Genomic DNA, 27,048 nt, shown 5'->3' with positions numbered 1-27,048 from the left:
ACTGATAAAAGTGAATAATAGCCCAGTGCTTCAGTGATGCTTTACTCGGACAGAGCCTTGGTCAGACCCCGAGTACTGCAGATAGCCACCGCACTTCTATAAGGGTACACTGGCCTTGGAGGGGGTGCAGCGCAGGTTCACCAGAATGATACCGCGGGCTAAAAGGGTTAAAATATGAGGACAGGTTGCACAGACCAGGCTCGTATTCCATCGAGTATAGAAGATTAAGGGGTGATCGAATCGAGGTGTTTAAGATGATTCAAGGATTCGATAGGGTGGCTAAGAACATAAGAAATAGGAGCAGGAGTAGGCCAATCGGCCCCTCGAGCCTGCTCCGCCATTCAATAAGATCATGGCTGATCTGATCCTAACCGCCAATCTACTATCACAGAACCATCTCCTAAATCTAACAGAATTAGACACACGAAATAGGAGCAGGATCAGGCTACACGGCCCCTGGGCCTGCTCCGCTATCCCCAGGGCCATGACCGATCCGAACCTAGACTCATGTCCAAATTCCTGCCCGCTCCCCGTAACCCTTAATTCCCTTTACTTCTAGGAAACTGTCTATTTCTGTTTTAAATTTATGTAATGATGTAGCTTCTACAGCTTTTTGGGGCAGCGTATTCCATGGACCTACCACCCTCTGAGTGAAGTAGTTCCTCCTCATCTCAGTTTTGAAAGAGCAGCCCCTTATTCTAAGACTATGCCCCCTAGTTCTAGTTTCACCCATCATCGGGAACATCCTCCCCGCATCCACCCGATCCAACCCCTTCATAATCTTATATGTTTCAATAAGATCGCCTCTCATTCTTCTGAACTCCAATGAGTAGAGTCCCAATCTACTCAACCTCTCCTCATATGTCCATCCCCTCATCCCCGGGATTAACCGAGTGAACCTTCTTTGTACTGACTCGAGAGCAAGTATGTCCTTTCTTAAGTATGGACACCAAAACTGTATGCAGTATTCCAGGTGCGGTCTCACCAATACCTTGTACAACTGAAGCAATACCTCCCTATTTTTATATTCTATCCCCCTAGCAATGAAAGCCAACATTCCATTGGCCTTCTTAATCACTTGCTGCACCTGCATACTAACCTTTTGAGTTTCGTGCACCAGGACCCCCAGATCCCTTTGTACTTCAGTACTTTCCAGTTTCTTGCCATTAAGATAATAACTTGCTCTACGATTTTTCCTGCCAAAGTGCATAACCTCACACTTTCCAGTATTGTATTCCATCTGCCAAATCTCTGCCCACTTACTTAGCCTGTCTATGTCCCCTTGCAGGTTTTTTATGTCCTCCTCACTCACTACTTTCTCTCCCATCTTAGTATCATCTGCAAACTTTGATATGTTACACTCGGTCCCCTCCTCCAAATCGTTAATATAGATTGTAAAGAGTTGGGGACCCAGCACTGACCCCTGCAGAACACCACTAGTTACTGATTGCCAGTCTGAGAATGAACCATTTATCGCAACTCTCTGCCTTCTGTTAGATAGCCAATCCTCTATCCATGCCAGAATATTACCCCCAATCCCGTGATTTTTTATCTTAAGCAATAATCTTTTGTGTGGCACCTTGTCAAATGCCTTTTGGAAGTCTAAATACACTACGTCCACTGGTTCCCCTTTATCCACCCTATATGTTACTTCCTCAAAGAACTCCAGCAAATTTGTCAAACATGACTTCCCCTTCATAAAACCATGCTGGCTTTGTCCTATTAAATTATGATTATCCAAATGTCCTGTTACTGTCTCCTTAATAATGGACTCCAAAATTTTACCTACCACAGATGTTAGGCTAACCGGTCTATAGTTTCCAGCCTTCTGTCTACTGCCCTTTTTAAATAAGGGTGTTACATTAGCAGTTTTCCAGTCTGCCGGGACCTTTGCTGAGTCCAGGGAGTTTTGGAAAATTATTACCAATGCATCCACAATCCCTACCGCCACTTCCCTCAAGACCCTAGGATGTAAGCCCAGGTGATTTATCCGCCTTGAGTCCCATTATTTTACCGAGTACCACTTCCTAGAGAGAAACTATTTCCTCTGGTGGGGGGAGTCCAGAACAAGGGGGCAGAACCTTAAAATTAGAGCCAGGCCATTCAGGGGTGATGTCAGGAAGCACTTCTTCACACAAAGGGTAGTGGAAATCTGGAACTCTCTCCCCCAAAAAAGCTGTTGAGGCTGGGGGTCAATTGAAAATTTCAAAACTGAGATCGATAGATTTGGGTCAATTGAAAATTTCAAAACTGAGATCGATAGATTTTTCTTGGGGAAGGGTATTAAGGGATATGGAGCAAAGGCTGGGGGAGAGGAGTTACTGAGTTACAGTGTGGGGGAGCTGGATTAACATCAGGAGAGATACAGTCAGTAACACATGGGCGCTGGGGGAGAGGGGTTACTGAGTGACAGTGTGGGAGAGCTGGATTAACGTCGGTAGAGATACAGTCAGTAACACGGCGCCGAGCGAGAGGGGTTACTGAGTGACAGTGAGAGGGAGCTGGATTAACATCAGTAGAGATAGTCAATAACACAGGGCGCTGGGGAGAAGGGTTACTGAGTGACCGTGTGAGGGAGCTGGATTAGCATCAGTAGAGAGACAGTCAGTAACACAGGGCGCTGGGGAGAGGGGTTACTGAGTGACAGTGTGAGGGAGCTGCATTAACATCAGTAGAGATACTGTAATGTGGGGCACTGACTGGGAGGGGGTTACTGCGAATAGATAGGCAGTAAATAAAGACCCATCTACTGGACTGAACGCCCCTCCCTGAGTTTTGATATTGAATCCTGCCCCCACGCGGCCCCCAGCTCCTGCGCGGAGTGCACTGAGACCCGCCCCCCGCCCCAAAAGCCTCACGCTCTTTTCTCCTTTTTTACAGGTCCACAAAGCTCAAGGGGAGGTTCACGGCCTCGTGCTTCCTGCCCGCCAACTCGGTGAAGCCGGGCTGCCTGACCGAGCCACAGCCCCTGCGAGAGAAGCTCAACCCTCCAACGCCCAGCATTTATGTAGGTCCCATTGCATAACTCCGGGGGGGGTGGAGGTGAGCGCGATTAAAGTCACAGCAGTCGGCCTCAGCGAATCTTGGCCATGCCGGGGCAGGGGAATTGGCCAATCACCCCCCCCCCCCCACCCCCTCCTGATCAGGGCTGGGCTCCGCCGCGATGCCCTACCTGGTCGAATAGCCGTCGACATGGCCTTGTGGGTGGCGTACTGTAGTGCCCATTGCTTGTGGAGCCCATGCCCCCTTAAGGAGTGGGGTTTGGCCACCGAGCACGCAAAAAAAAAGCCTTTCCTGCTCGATGGCGGAACGGTGAGGGCTACTCCCATTTTGCCCTAAACCTCGTGCACTCCACTGGGCTGGCGCCGGCTGCTGATGTCGCTCACCTTGCAATCTGGCCTTTCAAGAGCTGAACGCCGATTCCAAAGGGTGGGGAATCGGGGGGGCAGGTAGTGGGGGGGGGGTTCGTTACCTGCACTGTCGTTACGTGGACTGTCGAAACTCGCATGCGCGCACAGCGGGAGGCAGGCGGAGGACTCCCTGGGCGACTGCACCAACCGCACTCTCCCGCGCACGCGGCTCGGCAGCGAGCGGAAGCCTCTGCCCGCTCCATCTGGCTTCGATTTAAACCCGCGGTCCCAGAGTCGAGAGGACAGTGTCATCCCTTCTACAAGGTGCAGTTTCCCCCCCCCCCCCCAACAAACCCCCAATCAGTCAGGAGGCATAGGTACCACGGGCACTGGGTGCCCCTTCAGTGCGCCACCCACAAAGCCGTGTTGGTGGGCTATTCGACCAAGGAGGGCGGCGCGGGGAGCAGTTCTGCGGGTCTAATGCAGGTGGCGGATGCCCAACTCGTCTCACGTGGCAGGCAGCACCCGGAGCGCTGCTTCAACCGATCAGCCAAGTCTGCGCTATCTCCATAACCACCTCCAGCCCCACAACCCTCCCAGATCTCTGCGCTCCTCCAATCCTGGCCTCTTGCGCGTCCCCGATTTTAATTGCTCCACCATTGGCCGCCTGGGCCCTAAGCTCTGGAATTCCCTCCCTAAGCCCCTCTGCCTCTCTCCCCTACCTCTCTGACCAAGCTTTTGGTCACCTGTCCCAATAGCTCCTTATGGGGCTCGGTGTCAATTTTTGCTTGATGATCGCTCCTGTGGCGTGCCTTGGGACTTTTTATGATGTTAAAGGCGCTATATAAATGCAATTTGGATTTGAACTCCAGTCCCAGAGGTGAAAGGGCAAGGTTTGACCCTGTTGGGGAGAGAGAGGAGAGAGCGTCCCGGGCTGGATTTGCGTCCCTGTTTGAGGATTTGCCCTACAGCTGGCTGTGCTTGGAGCAGAGCGGTGTTCCTGCTTGACGTTTTGCTGCGTGTTAATTATGTTTTAATTTTGTTCCTCTCTCTCTGTCTTTAATCTCTCACAGTTAGAAAGTAAGCGGGACGCCTTTTCGCCCGTGCTGCAGCAGTTCTGTACCGAACCAAAGACCCCAATCACTGTGATACGAGGTCTGGCCGGATCCCTCCGTCTAAGTGAGTGCCTGTGTGTTTATAAAGTTGTGTGTAAAAAAAAAAACCCCAGCCAACCTCAGTGGGTCGCGCTCTCTAGACTCTCTCCACTGAGTCGGAAGGCTGTGGGTTCGAGTCCCACTCCAGAGATCCAGTGCTGAGGGAGCGCAGCGCTGTCGGAGGTGACGTCTTTCGGATGAGACGTTAAACCGATGCCCCCTCTCAGGTGTGGACGTAAAAGATCCCACGGCCGCCATTGGAAGAAGAGCAGGGGAGTTCTCCCCGGTGTCCTGGGGCCAATATTTATCCCTTTAAAAATTTTTTTTTAAAAAAACAGATGATCTGATCAGGATCACGTTGTTGATTGTGGGATCTTGCTGTGCGCAAATTGGCTGCCGCGTTTCCTACATCACAACAGTGACTGCACTTCAAATGTACTTCATTGGCTGTAAAGCGCTGGGGGACGTCCTGAGCTGGGGGGTAGGCGCTGTATAGACTTGAGTCCTTTCTGTCAGTGCACAACCTGACGTGGTTCTGCGGTACACAGACCTGGGAGGTTCCCTGGCTCCGTCGCTGGCCTATGCTGTGTTAGCTTATTGTGTTAGCCGTGAGGTTAGGCTGCGACAGTTTCTCGCGGCCACCCCTGGGCTAGGGAGGGGAAAGGTCAGCTGGGGTTCCCGACCCCTCAACTCCTGCCATACAGGGAGAGGGTTGTGCATCTTGCGTGACGATGGGATCAAGTCCCCTCTGCGTTGCCCGTTCAACAATGGCGGACGTTGATGTAGCACCTTTACCTCCACCACCTAGAAGGACCAGGGGCAGCGGACGCATGGGAACGCTCCCAAGTTCCCCTCCAAGTCACGCACACCATCCCCACTCGGATGTATATTGGCCGCTGGGTCAAAACCCTGGAACTCCCTCCCTAAGGAGTACCTTAGAGGTCCTGACAGGGTAGAGGTTGTTTCCCCTGGCTGGAGAGTCTAGAACCAGGGGTCACAGTCTCAGGATAAGGGGTCGGCCATTTGGAACTGAGATGAGGAGGAATTTCTTCACTCAGAGGGTGGTGAATCTTTGGAATTCTCTGCCCCAGAGGGCTGTGAATGCTCAGTCATTGAGTATATTCAAGACTGAGATCGATAGATTTTTGGACTCTACGGGAATGGAAGGACATGGGGATCGGGCGGGAAAGTTGAGTTGAGGTTGAAGATGAGCCATGATCTTGCTGAATGGCGGAGCAGGCTCGAGAGGCGGTATGGCCGACTCCTGCTCCTATTTCTTAAGTTCTTAAGACTCTTACAATCTCTGCCCTGGGTGAGGAACTGGTCCAGCTCCCCCTTGAAGGCCTACAGAGAGTCAGTACCCACCACACCAGCCGCCAACACATTCCGGAGGCTCCCCACGCTCTGGGAAAAGGAGAACCGCCCAACAGCCCCCCCCACCTCTCTATTCCCACTCTTAACACAGTCCAAAGGCATATTGTTCCTTTCAGCCTCTTCACTTGAAGCTGCCGATGTGATGGGCTTGCGGGGCGGTGGGGGGGTGGCTGGTCAGGAGGGACTTGGCGAGGGAAATTCCAGAGAGTGGGAGCTGGGCGGCTGAAGGCCTGGCCCCGGATGGTGGGGTGGAAGGAGGGAGGCACGCAACACTCTCTCTTCACCCCCCCCCCCAATGGTTGGACGCTTGTAAGCCCCGTAAAACTTGGTGGCTCCTGGGGTTGGGCGGGTGGGTGTTGGTTGGCGCGTGTATAGAGTCGTTTCAAATGTCTTTTTTTCTCTTTCCCCCCCCCCCCGCCCCCCCCCCCCCGGCGCGGCAGATCTGGGTCTTTTCTCGACCAAGACCCTGGTGGAAGCTAACGGGGAGCACACGGTGGAGGTCCGGTCCCAACTGCAGCAGCCCTCGGACGAGAACTGGGACCCCTCGGGCGGCAGGCAGACCTGGCCCTGCGAGAGCAGCCGCTCCCACACCACCATCGCCAAGTACGCCCAGTACCAGGCCTCCTCCTTCCAGGAGTCCCTGCAGGTTAGCAGACGCGTCGGTCCCCCCGCTGTGGCGCCTGGGTTGAGGGCCAAAGCGCGAACTCTGCCAGAGGTCAGGAGAGAATGTCCAGAGCCAGTCCGGGAGGCTGTGGTTCATCGACGCCAGAAGTGAGAGGTTTATAACTATCAGGAAAGGCTGAACAGGCTGGGGCTCTTTACTCTAGAAAAGAGAAAACTGAGGGGGTGACCTGAAACTTATAAAATTCTAACAGGACTGGACAGACTAGATGCAGGAAGGATGTTCCCGATGGTCGGGGAGTCCAGAACCAGGGGTCACAGTCTAAGGATAAGGGGTAAGCCATTTAGGACTGAGATGAGGAGGAATTTCTTCACCCAGAGAGTGGTGAACCTGTGGAATTCTCTACCACAGAAGGCAGTAGAGGCCAATTCATTAAATATATTCAAGAAGGAGTTAGATATATTTCTTAAGGCTAAAGGGATCAAAGGATATGGGGAGAAGGCAGGGACAGGGTACTGAATTTGGATGATCAGCCATGATCTCATTAAATGGCGGAGCAGGCTCGAGGGGCCGAATGGCCGACTCCTGCTCCTATCTTCTATGATGGAGGGCTTTAAATTTATGAAGGGGTTCGATAGGGTCGACGTAGAGAAGATGTTTCCACTTGTGGGGGAGACCAGAACTAGGGGCCGTCAATATAAGATAGTCACTAATAAATCCAACAGGGAATTCAGGAGAAACTTCTTTACCCAGAGAGTGGCGAGAATGTGGAACTCGCCACCACAGGGAGTGGTTGAGGCGAATAGCGGAGATACATTTAAGGGGAAGCTCGATAAACACATGAGGGAGAAAGGAATAGAAGGATATGCTGATGGGGTGAGATGAAGAGGGGCGGGAGGAGGCTCGTGTGGAGTATAAACACCGGCATGGACCAGTTGGGCCGAATGGCCTGTTTCTGTGCTGTAAGTACAGGATTTGAGAAGCTTGCAGGCTGCAGGGGGAGGGGAAAGACTGAGGGAGGCGAGGAGTTTGTGGGGAAAGATTGAGTTGGAAAGGAGACGGCGCAATGTGTCTCGACGCCAGAGAGGAAGAAAATTGCAGAGGACGGGGTTGTTGGAACACAAGGACAATTCGAGTCGTTTTGATATAACGCAAGAAGCTTAGGACTGAGAGACAACCAGAGGTGAGGGGACCCTTTCGATAGCTCGGGGGGGGGGGGGCGGTGGTGAGGTGGGACTGAATTGACACATTTGACTCTCAACAGCAACTTGCATTTATACAACACCTTTAAAGTCGTAAAACATCTCGAGGTGCTTCACAGGAGCAATTATCAGACAAAATTTGACATCGAGCCACATCAGGAGATAGTGGGACAGGCGACCAAAAGCTTGGTCAAAGAAGTAGGGTTTAAGGCGGGTTTTAAAGGAGGAGAGAGAGAGAGAGGCGGAGAGGTTTAGGGAGGGAATATTCCAGAGCTTGGGGCCCAGGCAGCTGAAGGCACGGCCGCCAATGGTGGAGCAATGAAAATCGGGGGATGCTCAAGAGGCCAGAATTGGAGGAGCGCGGAGATCTCGTCTCTTCTCCAAGCAGCGATGGGCGAACCGTTTTGTTGATGCTTCTTCTGCTTTGTTTGGCAATAGGAGGACAAGGACAGCGAGGAGGAGGAGACGACGGAGGCGGAGAAGCCCGTCGAAGTCACTGAGGCGGTTAACAGGTACGAGCAGAGCCCCAGCACCTGGGCCAGGGCACTTACCTGGGGCAGTCACTCTGCATTTACCAAAAAAAAAGGCTACGGGATTTGAGCGGTGACTCGGGTGCACGGCGGGTGTGACTTGCGGTGGAGGGGGGGTGGAATGGGGGCGACTAGGGGTCAATTCGGGGCCTCGGAGGGCGAGGTGGGTGTGGGACAGTGACTCGCGGAGCTGGGAGTACCTCGGGTGCGAGGGGGGACTCGCGGAGCTGGGAGTAACTCGGGTGTGAGCGGTGACTCGCGGAGCTGGGAGTAACTCTGGTGTGGAGACGGTGACTCGCGGAACTGGGAGTACCTCGGGTGTGAGCGGTGACTCGCAGAGCTGGGAGTTACTCGGGTGCGAGCGGGGACTCGCGGAGCTGGGAGTTACTCGGGTGCGAGCGGGGACTCGCGGAGCTGGGAGTACCTCGGGTGCGAGCAGTGACTCGCGGAGTTGGGAGTACCTCGGGTGTGGAGACGGTGACTCGCAGAGCTGGGAGTAACTCGGGTGCGAGCGGTGACTCGCGGAGCTGGGAGTACCTCCGGTGCGAGCAGGGACTCGCGGAGCTGGGAGTACCTCGGGTGCGAGCAGGGACTCGCGGAGCTGGGAGTACCTCAGGTGCGAGTGGTGACTCATGGAGCTGGGAGTAACTCGGGTGCGAGCGGGGACTCGCTGGGCTGGGAGTACCTCGGGTGCGAGCGGGGACTCGCGGAGCTGGGAGTACCTCGGGTGTGGAGACAGTGACTCGCGGAGCTGGGAGTACCTCGGGTGCGAGCGGTGACTCGCGGAGCTGGGAGTACCTCGGGTGCGAGCGGGGACTCGCGGAGCTGGGAGTACCTCGGGTGCGAGCAGGGACTCGCGGAGCTGGGAGTACCTCGGGTGCGAGTGGCGGCCCTTTAACCCCCTCTTCTCTTCTCCGCAGTGAGAACAGACCGAAGCTGCCATCGAAGCTGATCAAGTTTGGCACCAATATCGATCTCTCCGACCCCAAGCTGTGAGTAATCTCGAGTTGCTGGCCAGCCGACACACTCTATGATTTAACTATGTGTGGTCAGAGTTTGGCGGTGGTTGGGGGGGGCGGTTTCCTGTGAGGAGAGCGCAGGGCTTTCGGGCAAGGGCAGGATCAGTGTGGTGCTGCACGTGGTCTATTAGCCTCATTAATACCGTCCTCACTTACACGTGCTGAATTGCCCCCTGGGCGAGGTTCCAGGGAGGGGTTCAAACTGCCTCCCACCTCATGAAGGTCGTCAGCCAGGGGAAAACACTCAAAACACTCCCAGGGCAGGTACAGCACGGGTTAGATACAGAGTAAGGCTCCCTCTACACTGTCCCCATCAAACACTCCCAGGGCAGGTACAGCATGGGTTAGATACAGAGTAAAGCTCCCTCTACACTGTCCCATTTATCACTCCCAGGGCAGGTACAGCACGGGTTTGATACAGAGTAAAGCTCCCTCTACACTGTCCCATCAAACACTCCCAGGGCAGGTATAGCATGGGTTAGATACAGAGTAAAGCTCCCTCTACACTGTCCCATCAAACATTCCCAGGGCAGGTACAGCACGGGTTAGATACAGAGTAAAGCTCCCTCTACACTGCGGCAGTAATGTTCCTGGGCTCAGCTGTCGAGCTGTAAGTTGGCCGGGCCCTGTGATTGATGCCACTCATGCCCTGCCCGCTCTCGCTCTCTCTCTCGCCAGCTGGAAGCCGCAGTTGCAGGAACTGCTGAAGTTACCGGCCTTCATGCGCGTCTCGTCGAATGGGAACATGCTGAGCCACGTGGGCCACACCATCTACGGCATGAACACCGTGCAGCTCTACATGAAGGTACCGGGCAGCAGGACACCAGGTGAGCCACCGCCTGTACCGTACCACACCACACCCCCCTCGCCGCCCGTACTGTACCACACCACACCCCCCTCACCGCCCGTACCGTGACACACCCCCCTCACCGCCCGTACCGTACCACACCACACCCCCCTCACCGCCCATACCGTGCCACACCCCCCTCACCGCCCGTACCGTACCACACCACACCCCCCCTCACCGCCCATACCGTACCACACCACACCCCCCTCGCCGCCTGTACCGTGACACACACCCCTCACCGCCCGTACTGTGCCACACCCCCCTCGCCGCCCGTATTGTGACACACACCCCTCACCGCCCGTACCGTGCCACACCCCCCTCGCCGCCCGTACCGTGCCACACCACTCCCCCTCACCGCACCGCCTGTACCATACCACACCACTCCCCCTCACCGCACCGCCTGTACCGTGTCGCACCACACACCCTCACCGCACCGCCTGTACCGTGTCACACCACACACCCCTCACCGCCCGTACCGTGTCACACACCCATACCACCCGTACCGTGTCACACCCCCTCACCGCCCGTACCGTGTCACACCCCCTCACCCCCCCGTAGCGTGCCACACCCCCTCCCCCTCACCCCCGTACCGTGTCACACCCCCTCACCCCCCTGTACCGTGTCACACCCCCTCCCCCTCACCCCGTACCGTGTCACACCCCTCCCCCCTCACCCCCGTACCGTGTCACACCCCTCCCCCCTCACCCCCGTACCGTGTCACACCCCCTCACCCCCCGTACCGTGTCACACCCCTCCCTCTCACCCCCGTACCGTGTCACACCCCCTCCCCCTCACCCCCCGTACCGTGTCTCACCCCCCCGTACCGTGTCACACCCCCTCCCCCCCCCGTACCGTGTCACACCCCCTCCCCCCCGTACCGTGTCACACCCCTCCCCCCTCACCCCCGCACCATGTCACACCACACCCCCTCCCCCCCCGTACCGTGTCACACCCCTCCCCCCGTACCGTGTCACACCCCCTCCCCCTCACCCCCATACCGTGTCACACCCCTCCCCCTCACCCCCCGTACCGTGTCACACCCTTCCCCCTCACCCCCGTACCGTGTCACACCCCTCCCCCTCACCCCCCCGTACCGTGTCACACCCCTCCCCCCCACCCCCGTACCGTGTCACACCCCTCCCCCCCCACCCCCGTACCGTGTCACACCCCTCCCCCTCACCCCCGTACCGTGTCACACCCCTCCCCCTCACCCCCGTACCGTGTCACACCCCTTCCCCTCACCCCCGTACCGTGTCACACCCCCTCACCCCCCGTACTGTGTCACACCCCCTCACCCCCGTACCGTGTCGCACCCCTCCCCCTCACCCCCGTACCGTGTCACACCTCCTCACCCCCCGTACCGTGTCACACCTCCTCACCCCCCGTACCGTGTCACAACCCTCCCCCTCACCCCCCGAACTGTGTCACACTCCTCCCCCTCACCCCCCCCCCCCCCCGGTACCGTGCCACACCACACCCCCCTCACCGCTCCGTCAGCCAGTTGCTCAGTGGGTCACACTCTCTCGTCTCTGAGTCAGAAGGTCGTGGGTTCGAGTCCCACTCCAGAGACTTGAGTCCATAATCTTGGCCGACACTCCCAGCGCAGTGCTGAGGGAGCGCTGCACTGTCAGAGGTGCCATCTTTCAAATGAGACGTTAAACTCGAGGCCCCATCTGCTCTCTCAGGTGGATGTAAAAGATCCTACGGGCACAATTGCAAAGAAGCGATTGGGACTTCTCCCCGGTCTCCTGGGGCCAATATTTATCCCTCAATCTACATCATTAGCACTGCTGTTGGTGGGAGCTTGCTGTGCGCAAATTGGCTGCCGCGTTTCCCACATTACAACAGTGACTCCACTTCAAAAAGTACTTCATTGGCTGTGAAGCGCTGTGGGATGTCGTGAAACGCGCTATAGAAGTGCATGTCTTTCTTTTTCTTACCCCTCTCTTCCCCCTCTCCCCCCCCCACCCCCTTTCAGGTGGACATAAAAGATCCTACGGCCACTATTTCGAAGAAGAGCGGGGGGGGGGGAATCCTCCCCGCTGTCCTGGGCCAGTGTTCGTCCCTCACACATCATTATCTGGTCATTTATCTCATTGCTGTTTGTGGAGTCTTGCTGTGCGCAGACATTACAATTCCCTACATCGTCGTGACTGCGCTTCCCGAAGAAAAAGTAATTATTTGGCTGTGAAGCGCTTTGGGGGTGTCCTGAGGTGGTGAAAGGAGCTATAGAAATGCAGATTTTCTCTGTTTTTGTTAAAATTAGTAACCAGTGCCACTCTGCCTCCCCCTACAGGACACCAGGAGAACAACAACTTCTGTTCGGTGAACATTAATATCGGACCCGGGGACTGTGAGTGGTTCGCCGTGCCCGAGGCTTACTGGGAAAACATCAGCGAGTTTTGCGACAGGTAAGGGCAACCCTGCCCCCCACCACCATCCCGCCCGTGGGGGGGGTTGGGGAAGGGGAGGGGTTCGTCTTATTGGCCAACTATTCAAGAAAGGAGGGAGACAGAAAGCAGGAAACTACAGGCCAGTTAGCCTAACATTTGTCATTGGGAAAACGCTGGAATCCATTATTAAGGAGGTAATAGCAGGACATTTAAAAATCATAAGACAGTCAAACAGAGTCAGCATTGTTTAATGAAAGGGAAATCATGTTTGACAAATTTGCTGGAGTTCTTTGAGGATGTAACGAGCAGGGTGGATAAAGGGGGACCAGTAGATGTAGTGTATTTGGATTTCCAGAAGGCATTCGATAAGGTGCCACATAAAAGGTTACTGCACAAGATAAGAGAGCACGGGGTTGGGGGTAATATATTAGCGTAGATAGAGAATTGGCTAACTAACAGGAAACAGAGAGTCAGGATAAATGGATAATTTTCAGGTTGGCAAACGGTAACTAGTGGGGTGTCACTGGGATCAGTGCTGGGGCCCCAACTATTTACAATCTATATTAATGACTTGGATGAAGGGACCGAGTGTACTGTAGCCAAATTTGCTGATGATCCAAAGATAGGTGGGTTAGCAAGTTGTGAGGAGGACACAAGGAGTCTGCAAAGGGATATACAGGAAACTCTCGATTTACCGGCACCGGAAATCTCTGTTAACCGGCAACATTCAGGAGTAGGTTCAGGTAAGTTTTACTTCATATTAGTGGCCGTTCCTGGATCCGTGGCCGTGTAACCGGGGTTCCTGCACCTGTTGCTAAGCAACAGGGACGCCTGGATCTTGTGGCCGGGGTTCCTGCACCTGGATAAAAAAGAGTTTCCTGTAGATCGGTTAAGTGAGTGGGAAAAAATTTGGCAGATGGAGTATAATGTGGGAAAATGTGAGGTTATCCACTTTGGAAGGAAGAATGAAAAAGCAATATTATTATTTAAATGGAGTGAGACTACAGAATGCTGCGGTACAGAGGGATCTGGGGGTCCTCGTACATGAAACACAAAAAGTTAACATGCAGGTACAGCAAGTAATTAGGAAGGCGAATGGAATGTTGGCCTTTATTGCAAAGGGGTATGGAGTATAAAAGTAGGGAAGTTTGGATGCAACTTTACAACTGCACCTGGAGTACTGCGTACAGTTTTGGTCTCCATATTTAAGGAAGGATATACTTGCATTGGAGGCAGTTCAGAGAAGGTTCACGAGGTTGATTCCTGGGATGAAGGGGTTGACGTATGACGAAAGGTTGAGCAGGTTGGGCCGATACTCATTGGAGTTTAGAAGAATGAGAGGTGATCTTATTGAAACATATAAGATTCTGAGGGGGCTCGACGGTGGATGCTGAGAGATTGTTTCCCCTCATGGGGGAATCGAGAACTCGGGGGCACAGTTTCAGGATATGGGTAGGGGAGAATGTAAGTGGGGGGCGCTGCCTGTTGTTAAGTAAACACTGTGTTCATACAGAGGTGCATTAGCCTGCTGTTAAGTAAACGCTGGGTGAATTCATACGGATTGAGGCTGCGGACATTGTGGCTCTGGTGTTTAGTCTTCCCCGGGGAAGCTAGACGGGGGTTTCTTCTCCATTCTCTTTGAAGCGTGGCGTGACTGGGCGGGGTGACGGCAGGCGCGACGGGGCAACGCGATGGGCAAGAGAAGTGCGCTAAACGGACTGCATCAGTCGATCTTAAATAAGTTTTCGAACTCTCAGACGGCCAGTCCGGAGCCACGGCGCGAAGGTCACGGGGCCGATTCCCGGCCTTGGCGCTGAGTTCGCTCTTTGCCGCCAGGGCAGCGGCCGGGGGACCCACGGTTGGGCCTCTCCAACCCTCGGTTGGCAGTAGGGAACGATCAGTCTGGGTTCCTGATCACTCAGCGGTGACTCCTGCTGGCAGGGGGGACCGTCGCAGTGATGCCCGCTGCAGTCGAATAGCCCGCGCCCATTCATTTGGCTAGTGGAGGGTTACAGGTTGCTGTGGGACCCTGTACCTCCCGGTAATAGTCAGCGCCTCGGGTGGGGGGAGGTTGCGGGCAAGGGGAGGCCCCCCCCCCCACCGACCGCATAGAACCAGTTTGCTTGTTGACCTTTCACCTTTCTGCCGTGGGGACGTCGCGACGGGCGTGTTGCGTCCTGTGGCCTCTTGTCGATAACCCCCCCTCCCCACGTCGGGCGGGTAGGGGTGAAAGGGGGGACAGACAGACAGGTACCTGCCTCAGTGATGGAGAGCAAAGGTCAGGGCTTCGACCACGCACGCCCCCGCGTCTTCCGAAATCTTTCGCCCGTCGGCGCTCGAGCTTGCGGCCGGGCAAACCATAACATTGCTTTGTGTTCTGTTTCCGTTGGTGGCAGCCGTGGCTCAGTGGGCCGCACTCTCACTTCAGAATCGGAAGGTTGTGGGTTCAAATCCCACTTCGGCACATAATCCAGGCCGACACTCCCTGGGGGAGCGCTGCACTGTCGGAGGTGCCGTTTTTCGGATGAGACGTTAAACCGAAGCCCCCGTCTGCCCTAGAAACATAGAGGATAGGAGCAGGAGTAGGCCATTCGGCCCCTCGAGCCTGCTCCACCATTCAATGCGATCATGGCTGATCATCCAAATTCAGTACCCTGTCCCTGCCTTCTCCCCATATCCCTTGATCCCTTTAGCCTGAAGAAATATATCCAACTCCTTCTTGAATATATTTAATGAATTGGCCTCTACTGCCTTCTGTGGCAGAGAATCCCACAGGTTCACCACTCTCTGGGTGAAGAAATTCCTCCTCATTTCTGTCCTAAATGGCTTACCCCTTATCCTTAGACTGTGACCCCTGGTTCTGGATTCCCCGACCATCGGGAACATCCTTCCTGCATCTAGTCTGTCTAGTCCTGCCAGAACTTTATAAGTTTCAATGAGATCCCCTCTCATTCTTCTAAACTCCAGCGAGCACAAGCCCAATTGACCCAATCTCTCCTCATACGTCATTCCTGCCATCCCAGGTATCAGCCTGGTGAATCTTCGCTGAACTCCTTCCATGGCAAGAATATCCTTCCTCAGATAAGGCGACCTCTCAGGTGGACGTAAATGATCCCACGGCCTCTATTGGAAGAAGAGCAGGGGGGGGAGTTCTCCCCGGTGTCCTGGGGCCAATATTTATCCCTCAATCAACATGACAAAAAAAGAGATGCTCTGGTCATTATCACATTGCTGTTTGTGGCAGCTTGCTGTGCGCAAATTGGCTGCCGCGTTTCCTACATTACAGCAGTGACTACACTTAACAAAAAAAAAAGTACTTCATTGGCTGTGAAGCGCTTTGGGACATCCTGAGGTGGTGAAAGGCGCTATATAAATGCAAGTTCTTTCTCTTCCCCACAGGCACGGTGTGGACTACCTGACGGGCTCGTGGTGGCCGGTCCTCGATGACCTGTATGCAGCGAAAATCCCGGTGTACCGTTTCATCCAGCGTCCCGGAGACCTGGTGTGGATCAACGCGGGCACGGTACACTGGGTGCAGGCGACAGGATGGTGCAACAACATCGCCTGGAATGTCGGACCGCTAACCGGTCAGTGTTGTCGGGAGGGCAGGGGGTTGGGTGGTCCTGGGCACCAAGCATCGGGGTTCCATCCTGCTTCAACACCACCAGTCACCGTGTAGCGAGAGCTTTGCTCTGTCTCTAACCCGTGCTGTACTTGCCCTGGGAGTGTTTGATGGGACAGTGTAGAGGGAGCTTTACTCTGTATCTAACCCGTGCTGTACCTGCCCTGGGAGTGTTTGATGGGACAGTGTAGAGGGAGCTTTACTCTGTATCTAACCCGTGCTGTACCTGCCCTGGGAGTGTTTGATGGGACAGTGTAGAGGGAGCTTTACTCTGTATCTAACCCGTGCTGTACCTGCCCTGGGAGTGTTTGATGGGACAGTGTAGAGGGAGCTTTACACTGTATCTAACCCGTGCTGTACTTGCCCTGGGAGTGTTTGATGGGACAGTGTAGAGGGAGCTTTACTCTGTATCTAACCCGTGCTGTACCTGCCCTGGGAGTGTTTGATGGGACAGAGTAGAGGGAGCTTTACACTGTATCTAACCCGTGCTGTACCTGCCCTGGGAGTGTTTGATGGGACAGCGCAGAGGGAGCTTTACTCTGTATCTAACCCGTGCTGTACCTGCCCTGGGAGTGTTTGATGGGACAGCGCAGAGGGAGCTTTACTCTGTATCTAACCCGTGCTGTACCTGCCCTGGGAGTGTTTGATGGGACAGTGTAGAGGGAGCTTTACACTGTATCTAACCCGTGCTGTACTTGCCCTGGGAGTGTTTGATGGGACAGTGTAGAGAGAGCTTTACTCTGTATCTAACCCGTGCAGTACCTGCCCTGGGAGTGTTTGATGGGACAGTGTAGTGGGAGCTTTACTCTGTATCTAACCAGTGCTGTACCTGCCCTGGGATTGTTTGATGGGACAGTGTAGAGGGAGCTTTACTCTGTATCTAACCCGTGCTGTACCTGCCCTGGGATTGTTTGATGGGACAGTGTAGAGGGAGCTTTACTCTGTATCTAACCAGTGCTGTACCTGCCCTGGGATTGTTTGATGGGACAGTGTAGAGGGAGCTTTACTCTGTATCTAACCAGTGCTGTACCTGCCCTGGGAGTGTTTGATGGGACAGTGTAGAGGGAGCTTTACTCTGTATCTAACCCGTGCTGTACCTGCCCTGGGATTGTTTGATGGGACAGTGTAGAGGGAGCTTTACTCTGTATCTAACCAGCGCTGTACCTGCCCTGGGATTGTTTGATGGGACAGTGTAGAGGGAGCTTTACTCTGTATCTAACCAGTGCTGTACCTGCCCTGGGAGTGTTTGATGGGACAGTGTAGAGGGAGCTTTACTCTGTATCTAACCCGTGCTGTACCTGCATTGGGAGTGTTTGATGGGACAGTGTAGAGGGAGCTTTACTCTGTATCTAACCCGTGCTGTACCTGCCCTGGGAGTGTTTGATGGGACAGTGTAGAGGGAGCTTTACTCTGTATCTAACCCGTGCTGTACCTGCCCTGGGAGTGTTTGATGGGACAGTGTAGAGGGAGCTTTACTCTGTATCTAACCCATGCTGTACCTGCCCTGGGAGTGTTTGATGGGACAGTGTAGAGGGAGCTTTACTCTGTATCTAACCCGTGCTGTACCTGCCCTGGGATTGTTTGATGGGACAGTGTAGAGGGAGCTTTACTCTGTATCTAACCAGCGCTGTACCTGCCCTGGGATTGTTTGATGGGACAGTGTAGAGGGAGCTTTACTCTGTATCTAACCCGTGCTGTACCTGCATTGGGAGTGTTTGATGGGACAGTGTAGAGGGAGCTTTACTCTGTATCTAACCCGTGCTGTACCTGCCCTGGGAGTGTTTGATGGGACAGTGTAGAGGGAGCTTTACTCTGTATCTAACCCGTGCTGTACCTGCCCTGGGAGTGTTTGATGGGACAGTGTAGAGGGAGCTTTACTCTGTATCTAACCCATGCTGTACCTGCCCTGGGAGTGTTTGATGGGACAGTGTAGAGGGAGCTTTACTCTGTATCTAACCCGTGCTGTACCAGCCCTGGGAGTATTTGATGGGACAGTGTAGAGGGAGCTTTACTCTGTATCTAACCCGTGCTGTACCAGCCCTGGGAGTATTTGATGGGACAGTGTAGAGGGAGCTTTACTCTGTATCTAACCCGTGCTGTACCAGCCCTGGGAGTATTTGATGGGACACGGTGAGTCTCTGTTCCCCTGTGGTGATAGGATGTGGTTGGTTGTCAAATGATGTGTTCTAATGAGAGGTGGTACGAGGCTCGCTGTGAGTCTGAGCGGAACATCACTGTGCGACCAAATACTGAGGCCCGGTCAAGCGGTGACATTCGGTGGGGGTGATGGGGAGAACAATCATTGCTCTTCCCTTCTAGTCAACCTGGTCTTCGCACCCACTCTGCCCCAAGAGATCCAGCCTGACTCGCAGGCCTCTGTCAGGCCTATTGCTGAGATTCCCCAATGGCTTGCATGGATCCAGGGCAGTGGTGGTATCAAGGGCCCTACAGGCCCGGAGGCCCCTGGCTTAGATTTCACCGTCACCCACTCACACCCCTACCCCTGTCTGTACTGGGTTGGCAGTGGGGGGGGAGAGGCCTACAATTTGCCTCAGTGCCCCGTGGGGTGGGGAAATTCAGCCCGGGTCCCCTGCTCCATATCACTGTCTCCTGCCGACGCTGCAGGACGGGTCTCCGAGGGGAGGATATTCCAGGGGCAGCGTGAGGTGAACCCACGCCCGGACTGACTCTCCGCCTCTCTCGCCCTCTCTGCAGCCTATCAGTACCAGCTTGCTCTGGAACGCTTCGAGTGGAACAAGGTGAAGAAGGTGAAGTCCATCGTGCCCATGATTCACGTGACGTGGAACGCAGCGCGCACCGTCAAAGTGACCGACCCTGACCTCTACAGAATGATCAAGTAAGGAGCTTCTCCCTGTCTCCCTGAACCTCCTCGCCCCCCGCCTCCAGCACCTCACTCGGTCTCTCTCTCTCTCGGTCTCCCTCTCTCTCGGTCTCTCTCTCTCGGTCTCTCTCTCTCTGTCTCTCTCTCTCTGTCTCTCTCTCTGTCTCTGTCTCGATCTCTCTCTCTGTCTGTCTGTCTCTCTCTCTCTCTCTGTCTCTATCTGTCTCTCTCTATCTGTCTCTCTGTCTCTATCTGTCTCTCTCTCTACCTGTCGCTCTTTCTGTCTCTCTCTCTCTCTCGCTGCCTGTCGCTCTAGCTGTCTCTGTCGCTCTCGCTGCCTGTCGCTCTTTCTGTCTCTCTCTCTCGCTGCCTGTCGCTCTCGCTGCCTGTCGCTCTCGCTGTCTCTGTCGCTCTTGTTATATATCTGGGTACAACAAATGAATGACAGACACCAGTTGCTAGTTTAGGAGCTTGCTCAGCATGCTCATACTAAACCATGTGACAGACCATGTGATAATGCATTACAGCCCGCCCACCCTGCCCCACGCTCTGTGTCTCCGTCACTCTGGAAGCCCCCTATCCAGCCATCCTCCCCTCTATTCTATAACCCAATTATGTTCATTGTTGTTCTGTAGTTTCTGCCTGAACTCCAAATACACTCTCCTTGCTCCGCCTCCTTTTGAACCACGGTCCAGTTCTGTGTTTTAACCCTTTATACATGTTGCTCCATCGATAATGTCGTGACCAGCTCCCTGAACCATTCTGGAGATTTGGAAGGGAGGGGACATTATTTAAGTTTTTCTCCTTTTGAAAACCCAAATGAAAAATTACCAATTACTGAGCAGTTCAGTGGGTTACATTGAGTTTGCAGCACAGAAACAGGCCATTCCGCCACACTGGTCCGTGCCGGTGTTTATGCTCCACATGAACCTCCTCCCACCCCTCTTCATCTCACCCTATCAGCATCTCCTTCTATTCCTTTCTCCCTCGTGTGTTTATCCAGCTTCCCCTTAAAGGTATCTCTGCGATTTAAACACTGGCCCTTCCCCTGGGACTTGAGTTCAAATCCACCCCTGACTGACCTGGGACAATAATTCTCAATCCAAAGTTTGCAAATGGGCCACTTTCCATTTAGGAACCCACTGTCGCATCTCACACTCCCAGGGCAGGTACAGCACAGGTTAGATACAGAGTAAAGCTCCCTCTACACTGTCCCATCTCACACTCCCAGGGCAGGTGCAGCACGGGTTAGATACAGAGTAAAGCTCCCTCTACACTGTCCCATCAAACACTCCCAGGGCAGGTACAGCACGGGTTAGATACAGAGTAAAGCTCCCTCTACACTGTCCCATCAAACACTCCCAGGGCAGGTACAGCACGGGTTAGATACAGAGTAAAGCTCCCTCTACACTGTCCCATCAAACACTCCCAGGGCAGGTACAGCACAGGTTAGATACAGAGTAAAGTTCCCTCTACACTGTCCCATCAAACACTCCCAGGGCAGGTGCAGCACGGGTTAGATACAGAGTAAAGCTCCCTCTACACTGTCCCATCAAACACTCCCAGGGCAGGTACAGCACGGGTTAGATACAGAGTAAAGCTCCCTCTACACTGTCCCATCAAACACTCCCAGGGCAGGTACAGCACGGGTTAGATGCAGAGTAAAGCTCCCTCTACACTGTCCCATCAAACACACCCAGGGCAGGTACAGCACAGGTTAGATACAGAGTAAAGCTCCCTCTACACTGTCCCATCAAACACTCCCCGGGCAGGAACAACACGGGTTAGATACAGAGTAAAGCTCCCTCTACACTGCCCCATCAAACACTCCCAGGGCAGGTACAGCACGGGTTAGATACAGAGTAAAGCTCCCTCTACACTGTCCCATCAAACACTCCCAGGGCAGGTACAGCACGGGTTAGATACAGAGTAAAGCTCCCTCACTGCCCCATCAAACACTCCCAGTGCAGTGCCGAGGGAGCGCTGCACTGTCGGAGGTGCCGCCTTTCGGATGAGACGTTAAACCGAGGCCCCGTCTGCCCTCTCAGTGCCCGTGGGACCTTTTACGCTCACCTATTTCGTAGAAGAGCAGGGGAGTTCTCCCCGGTGTCCTGGGGCCAATATTTATCCCTCAATCAACACCACTAAAACAGATGATCTGGTCATTTATCACATTGCTGTTTGTGGGAGCTTGCTGTGCGCAAATTGGCTGCTGCGTTTCCTACATTACAACAGTGACTCCACATCAAAAAGTACTTCATTGGCTGTAAAGCGCTTTGGGACATCCTGAGGTGGTGAAAGGTGCTATATAAATACAAGTCTTTCTTTGGTGTCCTTCATTCCTTCCTTAACCAGTACCTCTCAAAATAAACTGCTCATTCTTGCGATTGCTGTTGTTGGGAGCTGTGAATCTACCCCAGGACCGTTCCACGTGCATGAACGTCGCCCCCTTTAACCTCTGACCTGCTCCCCTATTAGGTACTGCCTGTTGACGTCACTGAAGCACTGTCAGCTCGTGCGGGACGCGCTGATGAACAGCGGGAAGAAGATCATATTCCAGAGCCGGGTGAAGGAGGAGCCAGCCTACTACTGCAACGAGTGCGAGGTACGAGACTCCCCCCTCCTCCCCGTGCAGACACGCTTCACCCCCAGACAGTCCCGGGGAGGGGAGGGGGGTATAGCGGGCAATCTCAGTCCTGGCCTGTCGGTAAGAGAAATAAATACCATGCTGAAAATGGACAGTTTTTCTTTTCAGTGCCCTACTGCTCCTGGTGACACCCCTTCACCCCTCCCCAACCCTCCCTCCCTCCCTCCCCCCAAATGTGGCCCTGACCCGTACAGATCAGGGAGATCCTGGGGGGTGGGGGGGGTTCAGATCCCGGTCTGAAATCAGCCAGGGCAGCGGGTCTGGGATCTCTGCGTTGGCCTCAGTGCCTGCCCCCCACCCCCAGAGGGTCAGGACTGCAGCTTGTTTACGATGCCCCTTCCCTCTCTTTCCCCCCCTGCTGTCAAGTCGTCACCCGCTGTGTAGGTTCACACCTGCAGCATGGGTACTGGGGCGAGGTGAGGGGGGGGGCGCAGGCGGTTCAGTACCTGTGGCACATTCAGGTGAGGGAGGGAGGTGGTTGTAATTACACATCTGGCCTGATGTGGGGGCGTCCGGGGTCTCCCCCGACACCCACATGGCTTTTAATCTTCTTCACCCCAACCGTACTCACCTGTGTCTCTCTCCCCCTCTCGCTCCCTCTCCCTCGCTCCCCTTCTCTCTCTCCCTCTCCACCTCTCTGCTTCGCTCACACGCTCTCTCTCTCTCACTCCCACTCTTTCACTACTTCCCTCTCTCTTACAGCTCGAGGTATTCAATCTCCTCTTCGTTACGAGTGAGAACAGCTCCCGTAAGTCCTACATCGTGCACTGTGAGGAGTGTGCTCGCCAGCGGAGCCCCTCGCTCCTGAACGTGGTGATCCTGGAGCAGTACAAGATGGACGATCTGGTGCAGGTCTATGACCATTTCACGCTGGTGAGTCAGCGCGTGGGGGGGTGGGCACCCAGGGTGACGCAGGGGGGAGGAAGGGGGCTCCCGGATATGATTGCAGGATGGGGACGGGGCTGTGGGTGAAGGACCTCGACTCTGCCCAGGAGGGTTAAGAAGCCCGGGACAATCTGGTGCTTTGGGTGACCAGGGAGTGGTCTGGGAAGCTGCAGTACTGCTGGGCCCCTGTCGGTGGTGCTGCAGGCAGCGGTCAGCGCGGATGGCTCAGCATTGCCCCCTGTCAGGCAGTCGGTAGTATTGCAGGCAGTGGTCTGCGCCAATGGCTCAGCATTGTCCCCTGTCGGGCAGTCGGTGGTACTGCAGGCAGAGGTCAGCGCCGATGGCTCAGCATTGCCCCCTGTCGGGCAGTCGGTGGTACTGCAGGCAGAGGTCAGCTCCGATGGCTCAGCATTGCCCCCTGTCGGGCAGTCGGTGGTACTGCAGGCAGAGGTCAGCGCCGATGGCTCAGCATTGCCCCCTGTCGGGCAGTCGGCGGTACTGCAGTCAGAGGTCAGTGCCGATGGCTCAGCATTGCCCCCTCTTGGGCAGTCGGTGGTACTGCAGGCAGAGGTCAGAGCTGATGGCTCAGTATTGCCCCGTCGGGCAATCGGTGGTACCGCAGGCAGCAGTCAGCGCCGATGGCTCAGCATTGCCCCCTGTCGGGTGCTCTGTGGTACTGCAGGCAGAGGTCAGCACCGATGGTTCAGCATTGCCCCCTGTCGGGTGCTCCATGGTACTGCTGGCAGAGGTCAGTGCCAATGGTAGAGCATTGCCCCCTGCTGGTCAGTCAGTGGTACTGCAGGCAGAGGTCTGTGCCGATGGCTCAGTATTGCCCCCCTGTCAGGCAGTCGGTGGTACTGCAGGCAGAGGTCAGCGCCGATGGCTCAGTATTGCCCCCTGTCGGGCAGTCAGTGGTACTGCAGGCAGAGGTCTGCGACGATGGCTCAGCATTGCCCCCTGTCGGGCAGTCGGTGGTACTGCAGTCAGAGGTCAGCGCCGATGGCTCAGCATTGCCCCCTGTCAGGCAGTCAGTGGTACTGCAGGCAGAGGTCTGCAATGATGGCTCAGCATTGCCCCCTCTTGGGCAGTCGGTGGTACTGCAGGCAGAGGTCAGCGCTGATGGCTCAGTATTGCCCCGTCGGGCAATCAGTGGTACCGCAGGCAGCGGTCAGCGCCGATGGCTCAGCATTGCCCCCTGTCGGGTGCTCCGTGGTACTGCAGGCAGAGGTCAGTACCGATGGTTCAGCATTGCCCCCTGTCGGGTGCTCTGTGGTACTGCAGGCAGAGGTCAGTACCGATGGTTCAGCATTGCCCCCTGTCGGGTGCTCCGTAGTACTGCAGGCAGAGGTCGGTGCCAATGGTAGAGCATTGGCCCCTGCTGGTCAGTCGGTGGTACTGCAGGCAGAAGTTAGCACCGATGGCTCAGCATTGCCCCCTGTCGGGTGCTCAGTGGTACTGCAGGAAGCGGTCAGTGCCGATGACTCAGCATTGCCCCCTGCCGGATTGCCCCCTGCCGGGCGGCCGCTAGTACTGTAGACAGAGGTCAGCGCCGATGGCTCAGCATTGCCCCATGTCGGGCAATCGTGATATTGCAGGCAGAGGTCAGCGCCGATGGCTCAGCATTGCCCCCTGTTGGGTGCTCGGTGGTACTGCAGGCAGCGGTCAGCGCCGATGACTCAGCATTGCCCCCTATCGGGCGGCCGCTAATACTGTAGACAGAGTTCAACGCCGATGGCTCAGCATTGCCCCCTGTCGGGTGCTCAGTGGCACTGCAGGCAGAGGTCATCAGTGCTACCCCCTATCGGGTGCTCGGTGGTACTGCAGGCAGCGGTCAGCGCTGATGGCTCAGCATTGCCCCCTGTTGGGTGCTCAGTGGTACTGCAGGCAGCGGTCAGCGCCGATGGCTCAGCATTGCCCCCTGCTGGGCGGTTGGTAGTCGTGCAGGTGATTGTTCTTCTGCGAGGAATGGATTAGCAGCAGGGGCCATTTATAAAACTTAGGAATCATCGGCTCTGAACGTGAACCCTGAAGCAAAGAGGAAGTTTAGTACATTCAGGGCTCCAATTCAGATTGCAGGAGCCTGCTCGCAATGGGGCGATTGTCCTGATGCCATTTTGCTTGCTCTGGGTTCTGGATGGGGGCACAGTGGCATTAAATGGGGTGGAGGGAGAGGCGCGAGAGGGCGCTACAGTTACCTCCAGTGGCCCTGGTGCTCGGGAAGGGACTAACAGTCCAGGGCAACGGCCCCTGAACGCAATCCTATCTATATAAAAAAAAAGGAAATGTGGTTCGCAACGGGATTGAGCCTGGCGGTGATGCTCTCCATTGCCAAATAGCCGACCACCTAGGTTCAAAGGCTGGCCCCTTGGCTGAGGCACCTGTTGTGTTTAGCCCAGCACTAGGCAGAGCTGGCGAGGGCTAATTGAAAGCTTTGGTTAAAGAGTTCGCTGGGTGAGTGGGATTGGCAGAGTTTCAGGCCCGTGAATCTTGCGCGCTAATTCCACCCGTTACTGTTTCTCTGCAGACGCCTCAATCAGGGTCATCGAGATGACGAGCTCTTCAAAAGCCATACCAAATGCTTCTCACTGTCCGAGGATCTCCCCCCCACCCTCCCAAACCAACCACCACCACCGCGGACTGTCCAGCCAGCGACCGGGCTCGCCCAATCACTATGCGGATCTTTGCATCAGCCAATCAGCTACGTGTTTACTCAACCTTATCATCATCAGCAGCAGCAGCTGCTGATTGGCCGCGCAAGGTGGAAAAACAAAATGGCCGTCCCCCTCAGGTGGAAAAACAAAATGGCCACCCCCGCTCAGGTGGAAAAGCAAAATGGCCACCCCCGCTCAGGTGGAAAAGCAGAATGGCCGCCCCTCCCCATCCCTACCCCGCCCTCTCGTCGTCACTGAGGCGGCCAATCGGCAGTTAACGTTCTCGAACCTCTATCACATGACTTGACACTGCAGCAAATACCACTTTGGCCTTCGAAGATGGGAAGAGGAAGAGAGAAAAGAAATGGAAATAAAAATAAACTTTTTTCTATCAAAACAAAATGTAAGCATTAAGAAGTGGTTTTGGATTGCTAAATACGGGTTATAGCAAGAATTATTTTTGTCGTAGCTTCTTGTATGTGTTTCTATGTATTGTGTCACTTTAATTTAGACACACGGTCCCACAGTGAAAACCCACGCATATAAATTATCGATCGCATCGGCCATTCAATGTACCTCCATTTTTTAAAAGTTTTTTTTCTATTGTACAGTTTTTTGTTTTATTTATGAAATTCTCTATTTATTCACTCTAATTGTCTCCCCTGAGGTTTCACATTTTTTAAAATGATTTAGTTTCGTTAAGGAAAACACTTTTAACTCCAAGCTTGAGATGCTGTACTGTCCCTCCTTGTGTGTCCTCTCTCCCTCTTGCCTGTTCCTACTTTTCTCTCTCCCTCTGTTTCCCCTCGTCTCCTTGTTCTTTCCGTCTTCTCGCCTACTTCTCACTCCCTTTCCCTCTCCTCACCCCATTCCTCGATCCCTTTCCTCCTCTCACGTACACCCTCTCTCACCCCCTTCCTGATGCTCTCCTCCTTCTGTCACTCTCTCTCCTCTTCTCTCTCTCTCCCTCCTTTTCTGTCTCTCTCTTCCCTCCTGTCTGTCTCTCTCTTCCCTCTTCCTCCTTCCTCACCCCATTCCTGATCCCTCTCCTCTTTCTGTCTCTCTCGCCCTCCTTTTCTCTCCCCCCTCGCCCTCCTTTTCTCCTCCTCCTCCTCCCCCTCCCCCTCCTCTCCTCCCTCACTGCCCCCCCCCCCCTTCATCCTTACTCCATTCCCAGTCCAGTAGGAGCTGACTAGAACTGGATAAGATCGGATTTGTACTTCTGAATTGTGTGCTGTCGTTTTAATTCTAATTAAAATTGTGTTCGGGGCTTTTTTCAGGAAAAATGAGTTTTAAGTTTTAAGATGGAGTCTGAGATTAGCTATTTCCTTTCATTTTCGTTGGATTTTATGACAAGGGTATGTTTTTGGAGTTTACTGCACTGTTCGACACAAACTGAGCCAGAACTGTCTTAACTTTGTGAATTTGTGTGACATGAACAATAAAAGCTTTTGATAAACTTTATTTCTCTCCACCCCTCCCCCCCGTCCCCCTCGCTTTGGTGGGGTGGGCGGGGGATGTTTACTGAAGTCACGCTCTTCCTCGGGGAGGGGGCCCACAGAAACTCCCCCTGTGGCATCTCTGGCCAAGGGCTCCGACCCACACAGAACGAAAGGCCCTCTCAACAACCTCAGGGCGTCCCACAGCACCTCACAGCCAATGAAGTACTCTTCTTCGAAGTGTAGTCCGCTGTTGTAATGTAGGAAACGCGGCAGTCAATGTACGCACAGCAAGATCCCACAAACAGCAGTGATGATGATGTTCTGGTCACCATGTAAAATTCTGACAGGACTGGACAGACTAGATGCAGGAAGGATGTTCCCGATGGTCGGGGAGTCCAGAACCAGGGGTCTCACACTAAGGATGAGGGGTAAGCCATTTAGGACTGAGATGAGGAGGAATTTCTTCAC

The 27,048-nt window shown here is 54.6% G+C and overlaps 1 protein-coding gene across 1 annotated transcript in view; it reads left to right on the top strand.

Annotated features, from left to right (window-relative positions):
• The window catches only part of kdm6ba (lysine (K)-specific demethylase 6B, a), a 62,612-nt gene extending 36,010 nt beyond the window's left edge, over positions 1 to 26,602 (top strand). Inside the window, 12 exon segments of the mRNA XM_085977276.1 lie at positions 2,881 to 3,007; positions 4,424 to 4,529; positions 6,319 to 6,524; positions 8,141 to 8,214; positions 9,153 to 9,224; positions 9,930 to 10,078; positions 12,395 to 12,509; positions 15,891 to 16,078; positions 18,829 to 18,970; positions 21,434 to 21,560; positions 22,305 to 22,475; positions 25,012 to 26,602. Coding sequence (XP_085833402.1) covers positions 2,881 to 3,007; positions 4,424 to 4,529; positions 6,319 to 6,524; positions 8,141 to 8,214; positions 9,153 to 9,224; positions 9,930 to 10,078; positions 12,395 to 12,509; positions 15,891 to 16,078; positions 18,829 to 18,970; positions 21,434 to 21,560; positions 22,305 to 22,475; positions 25,012 to 25,038 — 1,504 coding nt within the window. The 3' untranslated portion in view covers positions 25,039 to 26,602.
• Positions 26,603 to 27,048: the final 446 nt, after the last annotated feature.

The sequence above is a fragment of the Somniosus microcephalus genome, unplaced genomic scaffold, assembly GCF_052327205.1.
Source record: "Somniosus microcephalus isolate GS21.2 unplaced genomic scaffold, FLI_Smic_1.0 unresolved_chr4, whole genome shotgun sequence".
NCBI classification, from domain to species: domain Eukaryota; kingdom Metazoa; phylum Chordata; class Chondrichthyes; order Squaliformes; family Somniosidae; genus Somniosus; species Somniosus microcephalus.
Note: the sequence above shows the minus strand (reverse complement) of the source record. Positions and strands in the feature narration are given on the sequence as shown.